At 30.4% G+C, this 15,676-nt stretch overlaps 1 protein-coding gene across 3 annotated transcripts; it reads left to right on the top strand.

Annotated features, from left to right (window-relative positions):
• Positions 1–3,730: 3,730 nt before the first annotated feature.
• Positions 3,731–15,274, top strand: LOC111033983 (coronin-1C). Of its 3 annotated transcripts, XM_022314974.1 has the most exons (10): positions 3,731–3,846; positions 3,905–4,226; positions 8,378–8,572; positions 12,639–12,793; positions 12,865–12,962; positions 13,026–13,204; positions 13,261–13,482; positions 13,550–13,756; positions 13,818–14,102; positions 14,260–14,484. In XM_022314974.1, exons 3-10 carry the CDS (start codon positions 8,378–8,380, stop codon positions 14,482–14,484), a joined length of 1,566 nt encoding a protein of 521 aa, XP_022170666.1. In that variant the 5' UTR covers positions 3,731–3,846; positions 3,905–4,226. The 3 variants fall into 3 exon arrangements, with proteins under 3 accessions (XP_022170666.1, XP_022170665.1, XP_022170667.1); XM_022314973.1 differs by lacking the exons at positions 3,731–3,846; positions 3,905–4,226 and adding an exon at positions 5,805–6,371; XM_022314975.1 differs by lacking the exons at positions 3,731–3,846; positions 3,905–4,226 and having other exon boundaries at positions 14,260–15,274.
• Positions 15,275–15,676: the final 402 nt, after the last annotated feature.

Here is a 15,676-nt window from a genome sequence, read left to right as displayed (position 1 = left end):
TATAGTCTATGCTCTATATTATAGTCTTCATAATTTTATGGCAAAACTATAAAGGTAGAATTGTGAAAAAATAAATAAATAGGATTATCAACAATTCAAAAAGCAGATAGTCCATAAGTACCTTGTACCTACATTATTTAAATATTATTGTAGATATAAGATAAACAAAGAAAAAAAAAATTTTAAGATAAAACTATAATTTTTGACAAAATCTATTATGTTTATTTTTATTTATTTCAAAAAAAATAATGTAGTTACATAATTTTTGTACCAAATGTTTATATAATAATTTTCCATACATGATGAAATTGTCTCTAAGTTGTTATTGGTGTTTAATGAGCATCTAAAGTTAGAATTTTGACAAAATCGTGAAAATTTGAAAAATTATTATGTGTTAGAATGCTTAAATAGTTAGAAATACATAAACATTTTTTTAAATCTTAGATTTGAAAATTGTATTTAAGGTTCCTTATAGGGTTGTCAACTTTAAAAAAAAAAATTAAAAAACTAGCATATTATAGGTATAATTCTGTCGTATTCTCTATTCCCCGGTGAATTATTTGTGCGCCGCATTGCTTCTACTTTTCAATTCGTGGTTAGCTGCACCGACTCGTTTTTGTTGTGGACGGAAGGTTACCCGGAGCATATAAATGTAAAACGTAATTTACTCACTTTGATACGGTATAATACGAATATACGATTAATGATAATTAATGGCGTCCAAACAACTAAACACAAAATAATAATTATAGTGTCTTGGTGAGGCGCTGTCGTACTTTCAATCTGCGGCAACGCTCTGGGCGTACGTACCGTCCGCCGTTGCTAGAACTCGGATGGGTGACCACCCGGGTTTATCAACAAATCCTTGCCACACTTACAGAACGTGTTCCAACCAGCCGCCCCCCCCCCCCCCCCAGTACCAGGTTAACGACCTTAGTAGTTGAAGCCTAAATCCAAAAAAATATCTAATATATATAAAGGTCAAATACTGATAGCATATGGCAATACAAATTAAGTAACCATTGACGGATTAATATACAATAAAATATGCACAGGAGTACAACCTTGAGCTGTTTCAAAGATTCCGAGTTCGTAGTCGTAGGTACTGCCAAAGCTGGGAACGGCCACAGTTTTCTCGATCAACAAATCGAGCTCTGCTTAAGACACTTATTATTGTGCAGAACGATGGCTCTGGTGCGGAAACTGATAACTCGACAGAATAATACTATGAGTCGTTCATGCATGTGGTTTCTGCTGTCACTCAGCTCATGGTGGCAACGAGCGGACATGACGTTGCGTCAAACTCGGTCGCCATTAAAAGACAAATAAAAGTTTGAGCACGGCGGGTACTTTCTGGGGCAGCTTAGCGCTGGACGCTAGACTGCTAGAGGAGGGGGTTACGCCACCTCTCGAACAGTCTGCAGGGGCATGTCAGGGAGGGAAAATGGAGCTCATGGTAATTCACAGTAGTACAGTACAGTGTTCACTCGGCAGGTAACAGGACTAATTTATAGCCATGGGTCGAACTGTAATAAGGCAAAAATAGAATAAATATAAATGAGGCTCCTGCCTATAATCATATTAAAATCTGATTTTAACTTTAATAGAGTCTGTATGATTCTCTTATAGTCTTATTCACTTATAAATGCCGGAGAATAATACCAGATGTAAATATTGGATGGAATTACGCTGTTATCTTAATCTTACTCCAGGTGTTCGGAGGGCTCTCGAGGTCGTGTATTCGAGAATTTGATCAAGTACACTGTACAATATAAGTGTATGTGGTACGTTCATATTATAATATAATTTAATTCAGTCATTAATAATATATTTTATATTTTATCTTACCTGAATTGCAGCTGTTTCTGGGTTATGCTGTAGAAGTTTTAGGTGACACAAATTAATTACCTACTCAAAATATTCGAACCAAAATAATATAACACATTGAATCAATGTCATTGATTATTGCTCGTCATAAGGAGTCCAGTTGCCGTAGGTTGGATTCGGTATGGAGAGGTTGTGACCAGGGGCGTCATTTCACATTTTTTCATGGGATGCAAAACCAATATTGAAAATCTTAAGTAATACCAGTCATTCGTATGGTCGAGTCATCCCATGAATTTTTTTCAATACACTTTTTATGTAAATGTAGATCATTTTATAGAAATTATAGTAAAAAACAAATAACAATAAAAAATAACACAATATTAGGTATATGGATCACCACAGCTAATTTTTCAATAATCAATTAGATAATATAACTGATTAAAACTGTTCATCTGATTAATTAATGCTCTAAAAAAAAACTAAATTACCTAATAGATTATGATATAAAAATGTGTATAAACCAAATAATATAATAATTAAGTAATGTATATTTAAATATAATAAAATAAATTACAATTTACAATAAAGGAAATCTTCCAGATTTTAATTTAGCAAAACTATCTACTACTTCATTAAGATCTAATGTATCAGCTTCTTCCTTTTCAGTTGCAATTACCATTAAATCACTTAACCTTTTATCTCTCATAGTTAAGCGCAAATAATTTTTCACTCTTTTCAATGTAGAAAAAAAGCGTTCATTAGAAGCAGTACTAACAGGCAATGTTAAAATAATCGTTAAAATGTTTAAGGTTTCTACAAAAGCAGATGCTAGTTTAGATAGCATTTCTGTCAGTGTTATATTATCAGGATTAATTTCTTTTTTTCTTTGAGTAGTGTTTGGATGGAAGAAAATTCAGAAGATAAATATATAGAATTAATTTTAAAATGCCTATAATGGTTAAGAAATTTTTCAAGATAAATAGAATTTGAATTTAAAAAATGATTACTGTTGGAGTTAAAAATGTCCATAACCATCAAAATATCATTATTAGTACAAGAAAATCGTTTTTCTATTTTAGCTACAAATCTGAAAAGCAAAAATCAAAAAAGCATAGTATAAGCATTGTCAAGCAGATAGAATAAGGTGTAAAAAAATCATTGTAAAATTAACATTATTACTCCTTTCAAAATCTAAAATATTATAATATGTGCATGAGTGGCGAGCAAGTGTGTCTTGTGGTATTTTGTATTATAGATATTTATTATATAAATATGGAAATTATTTTAGTAGTTCGACATGATAGAAGCTTCTGATGTATCACGTTTTTTATTCATCTTATAAAATATATAGAATATAGATATTTTATCAGGTGTTTAAGTATAAAAATTCAACGCGTGTCACGATTCAAGAACGACACGGACAGTAATAATATAAATATTATATAGTATATTAACTATGTTCAAAGGTTCAATACCATATTTTTTATAATATTACCACAGTACAAACCACTATTAAAAATATCTATTAATATATTTAATCGCGATACAAACAAGAAACGACAACACGACAACGGATGACTATGGAGTAATAAAATAGTGGGGGCCCTGCCGCCCGCTAGACGTCACTAACGAACCCGACTATTTGAGGCCCCGCTGTAAGTTAGTAAAATAGTAACGGTTATCGACGTTTTATCGTTATTTACACGGTGTAGATATCATGTTATATTGGTGATCCACAAAATATTGTGACAAATCAAAAAAAAATTACAAAACTATTGTTATTTGTTTTATAATTTTATAAAATAATCTACACAAAAAGTGTGTTTAAAAATATTCATGGGATGCATTTGCATACCCTTGCATCCCACAAATGACGCCACTGGTTGTGACTGTGTTGGGTGGTGCTCACTGCTCATGCACTGGCTAAGTCACGACACGGTCGACACGATTGTGCTGACCATGGTCTCTGCAGAGAGTGACAGGCGGCTTCATCAAAAGATTGTTCGGAGCATCTTAGAGGTAGATTTCTCTTCTGCCATAACTCGTAAGGACCTTTTTTTACCATACACCTTTACAGTTTTCTCTGGTGGCATGTAAGAAAGTCATAAGCCTTACCGTTGCAAATAAGTACTGAAGGGGGATCAGGTATTCCGACGACCAGCGGCTCCAAAATGCCGGATGGCATTGGCGGTTCAACAGTTTCCACCGATTTGACACATCACGAGCGGAAAGCAGAGTCTGACCTGGGTGGGACCGCTATCAGAGGTTGCCAAATTAAAACATGTCGCGTTGTCAGACAATCTTGGTCGTGCAGATCGATAGAGGCGGTTGTAAGGGGACACGAATTGAGTATAAGTACAACTTCTATGAGCACCAAAACTTTTGAGAACTCTTCATAGGTACGTGAAAATATGATTACCAATGATCCGCACCAATAGCCACTTAACCTACGCCACCCATAACCCATCGAAGTGAGGGATACTGGGTGGATTAGAATGCCAGTCAAATGTAGCACGTGAACTACCGATATAGCATTTACAGATGATGGTAGGCATTTACTGGCTACAGTATAGAAATTAGAAATACATTTTGAAAACGAATGGGAGTTTTTTCTTCTGATCCCCTCAAAACTAGATTCATTTTTCTACCAGGAAAGACGTTAAAGTAGAAAATAAAACCATTTTTACTGCCCCAAAAGGTGATGAGTGAATGAGTGATGACATACAGAATGAAAAAGAAAACTACACCTATCGTAAATTCAATACATTCATCGCTCGGCGAATCTGAAATTAAATTTTGAAAATAGTAAGTAGTTTAGGTATTCTGCAATACGCCAATACCGCCGTCAAGGCATCATCATGATAATGTTGTTGTTGTAAGTTGTAACTCACGTAAGCTTTACCACAATATTATAAATGTAAACAACTATAATATTAATATAATGGAAAATATATATAGTATTATACGCTCATCGAATGAAAATCACATTATTGTGACATTGTGTAAATGTATTCCAAACTTTCAAACAATTTATAAAAATAATTGTTTATTTATAAAACTAAAAATAAAATGTTTTGATACGCTTCGGATATCTTGACAATTTTATTCTCATTAGTCATCACTCTGAATGAGCATCGATTGATTTGGGCGTGCTTTCAATATTCTTTAGTATATTCTATAGGGATTATCTAATCTTTCAACCATTATTTATAAACCTCCAGGACTGAGGAGGAAGCAAGAACTACTCATTTGTCTGTGAAGAATCAAATCTGAATTAATTGAAAAATGTTTAAATTTTTCGCTGCTGTTGTGCTGTAAAATTTAAATTCAATATCTTACAAGAATTCAAATATTAATTTAATAGTTAGGTATGTCATATAACACTGAAATACTAATATTATAAACGAACTACGAACGTTGATAAATAATAATCGTCCGGCGTTGCATAATAATATTATAATGTGTCTCGTCTTGTTGATGATACAACAGATAGGTAATAATAATAATAATAATAATAATAATAATAATAATATGTTATGCGTGTGCGGTGTGCAAAAGATTTCACGACACGAATACGAAACGCGTGTCATCTGCGCGTGTTGACGAACAGTAGAATTAATAATAAATAATTATATAAATAATATTGTAGTCGGTGGTAAAGTATGGCGTAGTTCAGCAGAATGCAGATGCGTACCACCGGCATACCGTATCCGTTTGCGGTACGTCCGTATAATACTGTAATATGTATATTTATTATAAATATATTATGTATGCACATAAATACATTGTACCCGTCGCAGACGTGCGCGGCGACGGCGACGACGACGTGCGACACTATGCCGTCGTCAAGGCGTCAACCGCGGCTCGCCGCTCGCGTGGGGGTCCCGCGACGTTGGCGGCACTGCGGCCACGGCGCTCGGTGTCGCACTGCCCCGTGCGTCGTTGATTGTAAATAAACCGGCGGACTGCGGACGACCCCCGGCCATCCATCCGTCTTTCCACCGATTCAGTAGCCAGCCGTCGCGTTTCCACTCGCAAACGCCAAATATGGTAGAGTGATTCAGTGATATTAGACGGGGACCTTTTTTTTTTCCCTCCGATTCACGGCCAGTTCGCCGCGCCGTTCAGCCGTTGACCGTTGTCCGAGCCGCTTAATATCGTCTTCTCCCCCCGCGTCGCGCGGTCGAAACGACGTTCCGGTTATCTTGTCCGTCTGTTACAATATTTATTTATTTGATTTTTTTTTTCTCCGCTCGTCAACGCACACCGCAACGATCGCAATTTATTAATTATCGCGCGGTTCCGCCGATCGACGATATCTCGCGAACTTTGATACTTTTCGAAATAATTCGTTCTCATCCGCTCCGCACACTCGCGTCGCCGCCACACACGCACACACTCGCGGCCGTACCTACACGTATTTGGCTGGACCGCCTGGGCTCCGTTAGCAGTTTCCGAGATAACGCCGGGGAAAAAAAATATATCAAATATACAGATTATACGTATTATACTCTAGAGAAATTCCCGTTGCATGAGTCACCGAGGTGAGTTCACGTTAAGCGATTTGTCTATTTTTTTTTATAAGTATTATTGCCCAAGTCGAATCGAGTCATCTTTTTTCGACTCGATAGGCACCTGGGTCCCGGTATTATTATTGTTACGGTTGTAAGATATGTCTAAATACCCACAGCACCCAAACTTTTGCCTGGGGGCGTGAGTCTTATTACATCGTTTTCGGGTTACTCATTACGAGTTTCTCAGTACTCAGCGTGCCGATTGCATTTCATTTTTATTCATCGACGTACTTGCTCGATAATTATTGGGATGTTCAGTGCCAGATTGTCGTACCTACGTCGAGGGCTCGTCTGTCGGTTGCACGCCTTTTTTTTTGGAATCCGTTCGAATCTTGATGGATGTTTGTCAATGACATAATTTTAGAGGACATCTGTCTGTATTGCACTCATTTTTTTTTCGGCAAGCATAAATTGTATACCTATTTTAGTTGAGACATTGGAAAACAAACAATTTAGATTCTAAAACTTCAGAATTATTAAAATTCATTTTTATTGAAATAAAGTCAGTTTCAGATATAATAATTGCCTGCCTAATTATTTTCGAGAGCTTATGATTTGAACATACAAAGAATATTTAAATTGTTAAATGTAGGTTATCAATGCTAATTTGTATGTAGTCATTTGTTTTTATTTCTTTATTTATTATAGCCAATTTTGTGAGAACAAAAGCATGTTTAGGTATCCACACTACCTAGGTATAACCTTATTTATTAATAAAAAATAAAATCAGAAAAATATACCTACTGTATTTATCTTACATTTTAATTTTGCTCATGATTACTGTGAGAAAATATTAAATTTATAGGTTTTTAGTTTTTATTTATACATTAACACTTTTATAGTAGAATTGACTTGATTAATTTATACAAATGTTGTTTGAAAATCAAATATTATCCCCGATATTTGACCACTTTTTAGTTGTTTTTAAATCAACCGAATGTTCACTAGGTACTAGGTAGTTAATTTTAATTAGGACAAAGTCAGTAAAGCAAAACATTACCAAAAATACAAAGTGAATATTTGATACCTAGTTCAATTGAACTTGTATATTTGCATAACAGTAGTATTCTTACATATTCAAAGTTATTACAAAATATTTTTAAGTGGATACAGATTTTGAATTTGAATCCAGTTGTATTTGAGATTTTGTTGATAAAGTTGGAGATATTGTGATTCATATTCTGTTATAAATTTAGAGAGAAAATCAACACATTATTATACTCAATACTCATGCGTACCTGTAATATAAATATATTTATTTAATACAAATATTGTTTCAAATGTATTATGATAAGCAATTGTTATAACAAGAGTTTTCTTATCAAATTAGACTTTTCAAGTTGTTTGATGTAAAGTAAAAATTGAATATGATCAAGTTTTCAACTATGTATGTGTCTTAGGTTCCTAATAATAATTGTGTGCTACTCATTTTTTTAAGGAGTTTACCGATAGGTAGTAACCATAAATTGAAGTCCAATGATGGTTCTCAACCTTCTTGAATATGCTTTTCAGAGATGGTCTGGGAGATAATCAACCTAGTACTCGTATATACCTAGTACCTACAATGAATTTGTAACTTATAAATTATGACATATTGAACAGTCGGATTAAGTACATTTCACTTATACACCATGGCCAGCTGTGCTGTCCTCTATGCCTTTTCTTTATTAGGTACCTTGGCATTTTACTATACATTAGGTACATAATACATGATAGCAGCAGAGGAGTAGTATTGTTCAAACAGAGCCTCCTCTGCTGTTGGTGGAAAAACAGAAAATAAAGGTACATAATACATATTTAAATATTTTGCTGTACAATTGATCACTGAAATTATCAGAATCACTAAAAACATTAAACCTGATGAAAATATACATATCTATTAACTAATGTCTGTATTGCATATAAAATAATTTAGTAGTTGGTCTACCCCTATGATATGGTGTAATTTAATTTGTAATAATTTTGTTTATTTACAGATGTCTTTTAAAGTAAGAAGTAGTAAGTTTCGTCACGTTTATGGCACAGCTCTAAAACGTGAATACTGTTATGACAATATTCGAGTATCCAAATCTTCATGGGATTCCACATTTTGTGCAGTGAATCCAAAATTTGTGGCCTGTATTGTTGAATCAGCTGGCGGGGGCGCTTTTATTGTTTTACCTCTTTCAAAGGTGAGTTTTCTAAAATTAATTAATTTGTTTTCATTAACTAAGTAATTACCCATAGAAACTGAAGATAATTATTTACATAATATAAATAAATATGTGTATTACTGTAGCTGAAGTATAAATAAATGTGTCATAATATAGGTTAGGTTATACATGTATATAATATGTATATTCAAAATTAGAACTTGTTTTCTCATTCTCATAAACCCATTAGGTATTACATTTTTCTTATAAAGTTAGTTATTCAGGCATTTTTAATTTGTTATATTAGTCAAAAAGGTAAGCTGTTCATTAGAATAAAAATAAATCAAATTTGCTTATTAGATCAAAAGTATGCTAACAATATTTTGCTAGTTTTACTGTTCATAGGAAAAAAGTAGAAGACAATTTTAAGTATAGGTACTCTTGGCCTAGATAGGTACTTATAGATTATTTTAGTTTGGATATGCCAGTTATTGATATATATATTTTTAAACCACAAATAAGAATAAAGTATTAAATATAAACTTTTATCTTTTTAGTAACAGGATAGTTTACATTATGGATTTCATTTCATCATTAAATTAGGTACTGTTACATTAAGTATTGAAATTTAAGTAGTAAATTGGAATAATGTTTTAGCTATTTCTATGTGAACTTTATCATTGACACCAAATATGCAATGTAATGTGATGATTTGTATATCTATTGTAATTAAATATGATGTCGTAGTATAGTAGCTAAACAAGTAACAACTACTCGAGCAACTACATCAGAAACAAATGCTATTATCAATATATGTATTAATATCATTTTTATATTGTTAAGACTTAGTTGTTGACTATCTTGTTATGATATTATACTATAATCATTTTTAGATATGCTTTATCTACATTATCTAGAAGGAAATAAATTGTATATAGATGAATAAGTTTTTTTATGTGAAGAACTTAATTCTAATTTATTAATTTGTTTCTCTTAAAATTATTACTGTGTTGGAAAACTTAAATATTTTGGTAGGCTTATTTACAAATGTAAAATAGGTTAAATATGAATTACCTAGATATACTTAAAATAATTGTCAAGCTGTCATAGTCACTGACTAAATATTAATAAAACAAATATGAATTATATACATCGGTTTTGTTTTAAAATTGAAAATTCTATATAGGTATTATATTTAATAAATATTTAATAATAATTTAATAGTAAATCAAATTGTTGTTGGAAAACCTTTGGTTCAGATTTGGCAATTTCATTTCTTAAAAATTAATTCAATTTTTCAACAGTCATAATTATTGTTAAGTAGATACATAAAAAAAGATAAATAATCAATCCATCTATAAATTATGGACTATAGTTATCTAATTCGTAATTGACCTCGCAACCAGATACAGAATAAAAATGAGTCACTACTTAAGATAGTACCTACTACCTATTTCATGATGGGATCATCTTTATTTAACCAATGAATAAATAAAGAATGATGGTAAAAATCACAATAGTAACTGTGTATTATGTATATTAATACTTAAAACAAAGCTCTTGCTGAGGCCAGCTAAACATCCAATAATTGTAATTAAGAGGTCTGTATGGTAGTGTGTATTTATTTTGATTCGTATATTTTCTGTGGTCAGCACTCGACATAATCAGGGCAACCCCACTTAGTGACGTTGTAAGCCTAAAATAATTTATACATAATAACTGTTCTTCATGATTTCTATATTTAAAGTTCTCCCAGGAGATTAAAATCATCAAAAATACATTTGAACGGTTGCCGTGTGCAAAATGCCAATTTTTCCTTGCACTCAATTTGTAGTATATTTCAATATCGATATTTTTAGTATAGATAATTGTGTGAATTAAAAGGCAATAAAGACAATAGTATAATATATTAATATATTATTGTAATAATATGGTAGTTAATATTTAGCCTATTAAAAATATTACGTTTTCTTAATTGGGTAAATTGGCACAAATTAAAAAGTTGTAAAATGTATTTAACATTATATAATGTACATTTCACATATCATATTATTATATACTATTATTATAAGTTATAACTTAATTATTCCACATAAGTAAAATACTTAAATAAACACTTATGAAATAACTGTGCGTTATAACAATATTACAGCTATACAGGTCAATTAATTTCATTCAGTACATGCTCAATGTATTTATCTTAACGGATGACGTCATAATTAATATTCATGGTCCATACAAACACATTGCCAAGAAATAAGAATACGGATAGAATAAAAATGATGGACCCCCTACCTAGATAATAATATGAACAATGCTAGAGTATTTTTTGTTATTTAAACTGTTCGTTTATATTTCATTCAATAATTTCAATGACATTCTACAAATGATAAATATATTATGCATTTTAAAAGAATTCGTATTTGTGCAATGAAAAATTGGTGTCTTGCAATTTCCTTGGTTTTATTGTTTTTAATGTTATATTGAGGTATAATATTAAGTACTATTGATATATATATGTTCCATTATTTACAAATACAATAATTATGGACTGAGAACAAAACAAAATCATTATCATCGTACAAAATTATTTATACATATTATACAGTTGTGTATATACTCTACGGTGCATTTATACTAACTTAGTGACTCATATCACTAAGATATGTGCGTACACGTAAAAATAACTAAATTCTAAACAATAGTTTACAGTTTATATTGTTTCCTTATGGTTTTTTTTCGTATCATTAGTTATTTTGTAATACGTGGTTGGATACTATATATATCATAATTCATAGATCATAGAACTATAAAGTCCATAACAGGTGTGTTTTTTACTTTTTTGTTTGTTTGAATTACATGAGTAAATGTAAATGTACATTTATGTGTAAAATCAAAGTACTATCAAGTTATATTATATGCATTTTTGATTTCGTGTAGAGCATACGTTAGTGGTTTTCAAATTGATTTTTTTTCTATTTATATACTTGATTTATGACTAGTTTAAAAATTGTTAGTGATATTGTTATAATTAAAAATTGCGAAGACTGAAAATGTTAACCAATAATGTGTATCGATATACATAAGAAAATATTTAAACAATATTAGATTGTTTAGTAATATATTTGAATTTAGAAAATGTATACAAGTTAACCTCTATTGTTTTTACCAGAGGTAACTTTAGAGGTAACTCGACATTTTAATAATAATATTTAAACACGAGCAAATATTTTTTGAGATTTACTTTAATGAAATGTTTAGGTATTGTTTATCGTTTGCTTATTAGTTATTAATAATTTTGATTTTAATTCAAGGATATTAATGTATACGATAAATATTTAAAAATTGTTATCATTAATTATTTTCACTAGTGTCTAGTACCCATATTATTATTATTAGCTTGATTAGGGTTTCCCCAGAAAATATTTTTAATGCATCTGCCAGTACTCGGTAGTTTTTATAACAATGTGTACTATTATTAAATATTTCGTGAATGAAACTATTTCGGTTCTGAATTCATTTAAAAATAAATAAATTTATTTTAAACTTGGCTATTTTAACTTAAAATTGGTTTTAGGTTTATGGTGGATTTTAAGCTAATTATTTATAGAAGCCGCGTACTGGCTATTTGTAAGAAGATTTTTTTTTATATTACCAATACAATGTCTTCCTAAAATGTGGCTGGTTTTACAGAACAATTTAAAGAAGTTTGCTCATTCCTTAAAAATCTTATTTCTTTCGTAAAATTAAACTTACTTTGTTTATAAATAAACTCCATACTTAAATACTTGTTGTTTTCTGTAAATGGCGGAGAATGAATATCACATATACACTAAACGCTTGTTTTCAACAGCATGACTATTTTTTTTATTACACACTAGTTAATTATAAATGAAATTTAAAATAGAATTACAAAAAAAATCAATATTAAATAATTGAATTTTTTCGTTACTTACAAGTATAAAACTTTTATAGTTCAACAATTATATACATGATAACTGATAACTAATAAGAGAAATGAGCGGTTTATGCAAATGATCCAAATTACTTATATTAATTGTTCATGGCTTGGATAGAATTAACTCCGTGATAAATGTTTTTTTAGACTGGTCGATTACCCGCTGACCAACCTGTAGTTGGTGGTCATAAAGGTCCAGTGTTGGACATAGCATGGTGTCCGCATAATGACAATGTAATTGCTAGCGGTTCTGAAGATTGTGTGGTAAAGGTTTGGCAAATTCCCGACGGTGGAATTTCACGGTATGTGAACTTTTTAATTTTATTTTTGAACTTATTTAATTTTATACTAAAAATCAAATTTTTTTATATAGCACATTAACTGAATCAGTAGTAGATTTAATTTATCACCAGAGGAGAGTTGGTCTAGTCTTATGGCACCCAACAGCTCGAAATATTTTATTATCTGCTGGTAATTTTTATTTTGAATTATTTATTGTAAAATGTAATATTTATACTTGTTTTGTTTTTATAGGATCTGATAATCAAGTAGTAATCTGGAATGTTGGTGTTGGTGAACCACTTATTCATATTGACTGCCACCCAGATATCGTATTTAGTGCTTCATGGAATTTTGACGGATCACAGTTATTGACAACATGTAAAGATAAAAAGTTGAGGCTAATCAATCCTAGAAGTGGGGAAATCGAGCAGGTATACATTTTAGTTCATTAATTTTAAATATTTATATTTATTCATTATTATTGTAGGAAGTAATATGTCATGAAGGTAGCAAGGCATCCCGAGGTATATTTTTAAAAGGAGGCCTTATATTTACAACTGGTTTTAGTAAACTTTCTGAAAGACAGTATTCATTGAGATCTCCTGAAAAACTAGATGATCCTATTGTTATGGTTGAATTAGATACAAGCAATGGAGTCATGTTTCCACTGTATGATCCTGATACTAGTATGATTTACTTGTGTGGCAAGGTAATGTGTTATTTTTAATCATGTTTTATTATTTGAGAGACGCATTTAAATAAATATATATTTTTAGGGGGATAGTGTTATTCGATATTTTGAAATTACGGCTGAACATCCATTTGTTCACTACATTAATACGTTCCAAACACCAGATCCTCAAAGAGGAATTGGTATGATGCCGAAACGTGGTTGTGATGTATCCATTTGTGAAATATCAAAGTTTTATCGTTTAAATAATTCTGGACTCTGTCAAGCAATCAGCATGACGGTTCCAAGAAAGGTAGTAACTTTTTACTTATTTTTTTATAAATTTAAAAATTGTAATTAAATTTTGTTTTTAGTCAGAGTTATTTCAAGAAGATTTATACCCGGACACTATAGGAGATATTCCCGCAATAGATGCTGAAGATTGGTTTAATGGTCAAGATGCTGAACCTATACTGATATCATTAAAAGATTATCATCAGCCAACACGATTGCCTACTGCTTCTGAAATGAAGGTGGCTAAAAAGCCAAATATATTGGATAAACCATCAGCAAATAAAACAGTCAAGTCCAGTTCAAACAATACGACCGCACCACCAGTAGCTAAACCACAATTTATTCAGCCACAGCAATCAATTCCAGTTAGTAAAAACAATGACATTTACATTATTGTTAACTATTAATAGTTACATTGTTGTGTAAGGCACCACTAAAGCAGTGCGAAAACATTTTTTTTTTATGTACATTTTCAACCAAGATTTTTTTAAATTTGTCATACTAAATACTATTTATTTTTAGGATGATATTGTGAAAGAATTTAAAGAGGAAATTCGGAAGTTAAAAGCCATGATTGTAAAACATGAAAACCGTATAAGGGCTTTAGAAGCTCGAGCAGCCGAAGATACTACTGATGTAGCCAAAGATAGTGGTGATTCTCTTGTTCTTAAAAATAATGACCAGAATGATGTGGAAACCAAAGATAATGATACAGAACATGTGGATACTAATGACGATGATGACTAATCGTATGGTACAACAATTTTTTTTAAACAATTATAAGGAACTTTGAGATAAACTCGGTGTATTCCGGTTATATTTGCTATATTTATGACAACATACATTATTTAATTACAAAATAACATGCTCAAAGTGGTTACAATTCTACTTTTCTCTAGTCTTCAGTGTGTTTTTAAAATTTTTATTATCGATATAATATATTAAGTTATGTTCCTCTTTTTCCCTCAATTTGTAATTGTCCTTTTTATTTATAATGAGTTATATTATTATTTGTATTCTTTCAGCACTTTTTATTAACTCACAAAGTTAATTTGTTAAATTCATATTAAAAGGTTTGAATAATTATGCCCAACTAAAAATAATGTTAATTAAATACTGTTTGGTTGAATTGGTCAGTTACACGTAAGTATAATTTTTTTTAAAATTAAGAATCTTGATTGTTAGTTTTGGGACTTATAATTGTGTGGTTATAAACAGATATGTTAACTACAAAACAATATTAATTTTCTATCTCAATCTAGAATCTTTTAATTAAAAATGTGCTTCCAAACAAATTTAACTACTCCATGAATCTCTAGTCCTTTATTGAGCATTACAATAAATATTGGAAACAATATAATATTATTGCAAATAAATAAATGCTGGTTTGAATACAAATAGTGTTTCATGAAACTATAACAATGTTTTGTGCTGATAGAATTTAAAATGATCTATGTAACTTTGATAATAGAGACAATTTTGACTGTAAATTATAAATATTGTTTAATTTAAAAAAAAAAACCATTTATTTATAAGATATTGCAACTAAGTGCTTGTATAAAACAAATTCTGAAAAACTTGCATTCAACGTACACTTATTAATTGTTTTTAATAAGCATTTTTGATTTAATTGATATATATTTTAAATTTAACAACGAAATTTAATTATTTTGCTATAGCTTAAAATAAATTTGTTAATTATAAGATAGTAACCCAATTATTATTTTAGTTTTAATTCTGCCTGTAATATAATATCGAATACAATAATTAAAAAAATATTTGTATGGATATTCCGATTATATATAGTTACATTGAATTTTTAAACTTAATATATTTATTAAAATATTTAATATAACTCATATCTATGACCAAACATTACAGTTCGAAAACATAATCAATGCCTATTAAAATGTTTAGATATTATTTAGTAAGAAATAAA

The sequence above is a fragment of the Myzus persicae genome, unplaced genomic scaffold, assembly GCF_001856785.1.
Source record: "Myzus persicae strain clone G006 unplaced genomic scaffold, MPER_G0061.0, whole genome shotgun sequence".
In the NCBI taxonomy this organism is placed as follows: Eukaryota; Metazoa; Arthropoda; class Insecta; order Hemiptera; family Aphididae; genus Myzus; species Myzus persicae.
This window is presented reverse-complemented; position numbering and strand designations above follow the sequence as displayed.

Excerpts from the sequence above, each read along its gene's own strand:
- LOC111033983 (XM_022314975.1), top strand. The coding sequence starts at position 8,378 with ATGTCTTTTAAAGTAAGAAGTAGTAAGTTTCGTCACGTTTATGGCACA. Across the intron at positions 12,794-12,864 it reads CCCGACGGTGGAATTTCACG|CACATTAACTGAATCAGTAG; the intron begins GTATGTGAACTT and ends TTTTTTATATAG. Across the intron at positions 13,205-13,260 it reads GAAGTGGGGAAATCGAGCAG|GAAGTAATATGTCATGAAGG; the intron begins GTATACATTTTA and ends TTATTATTGTAG.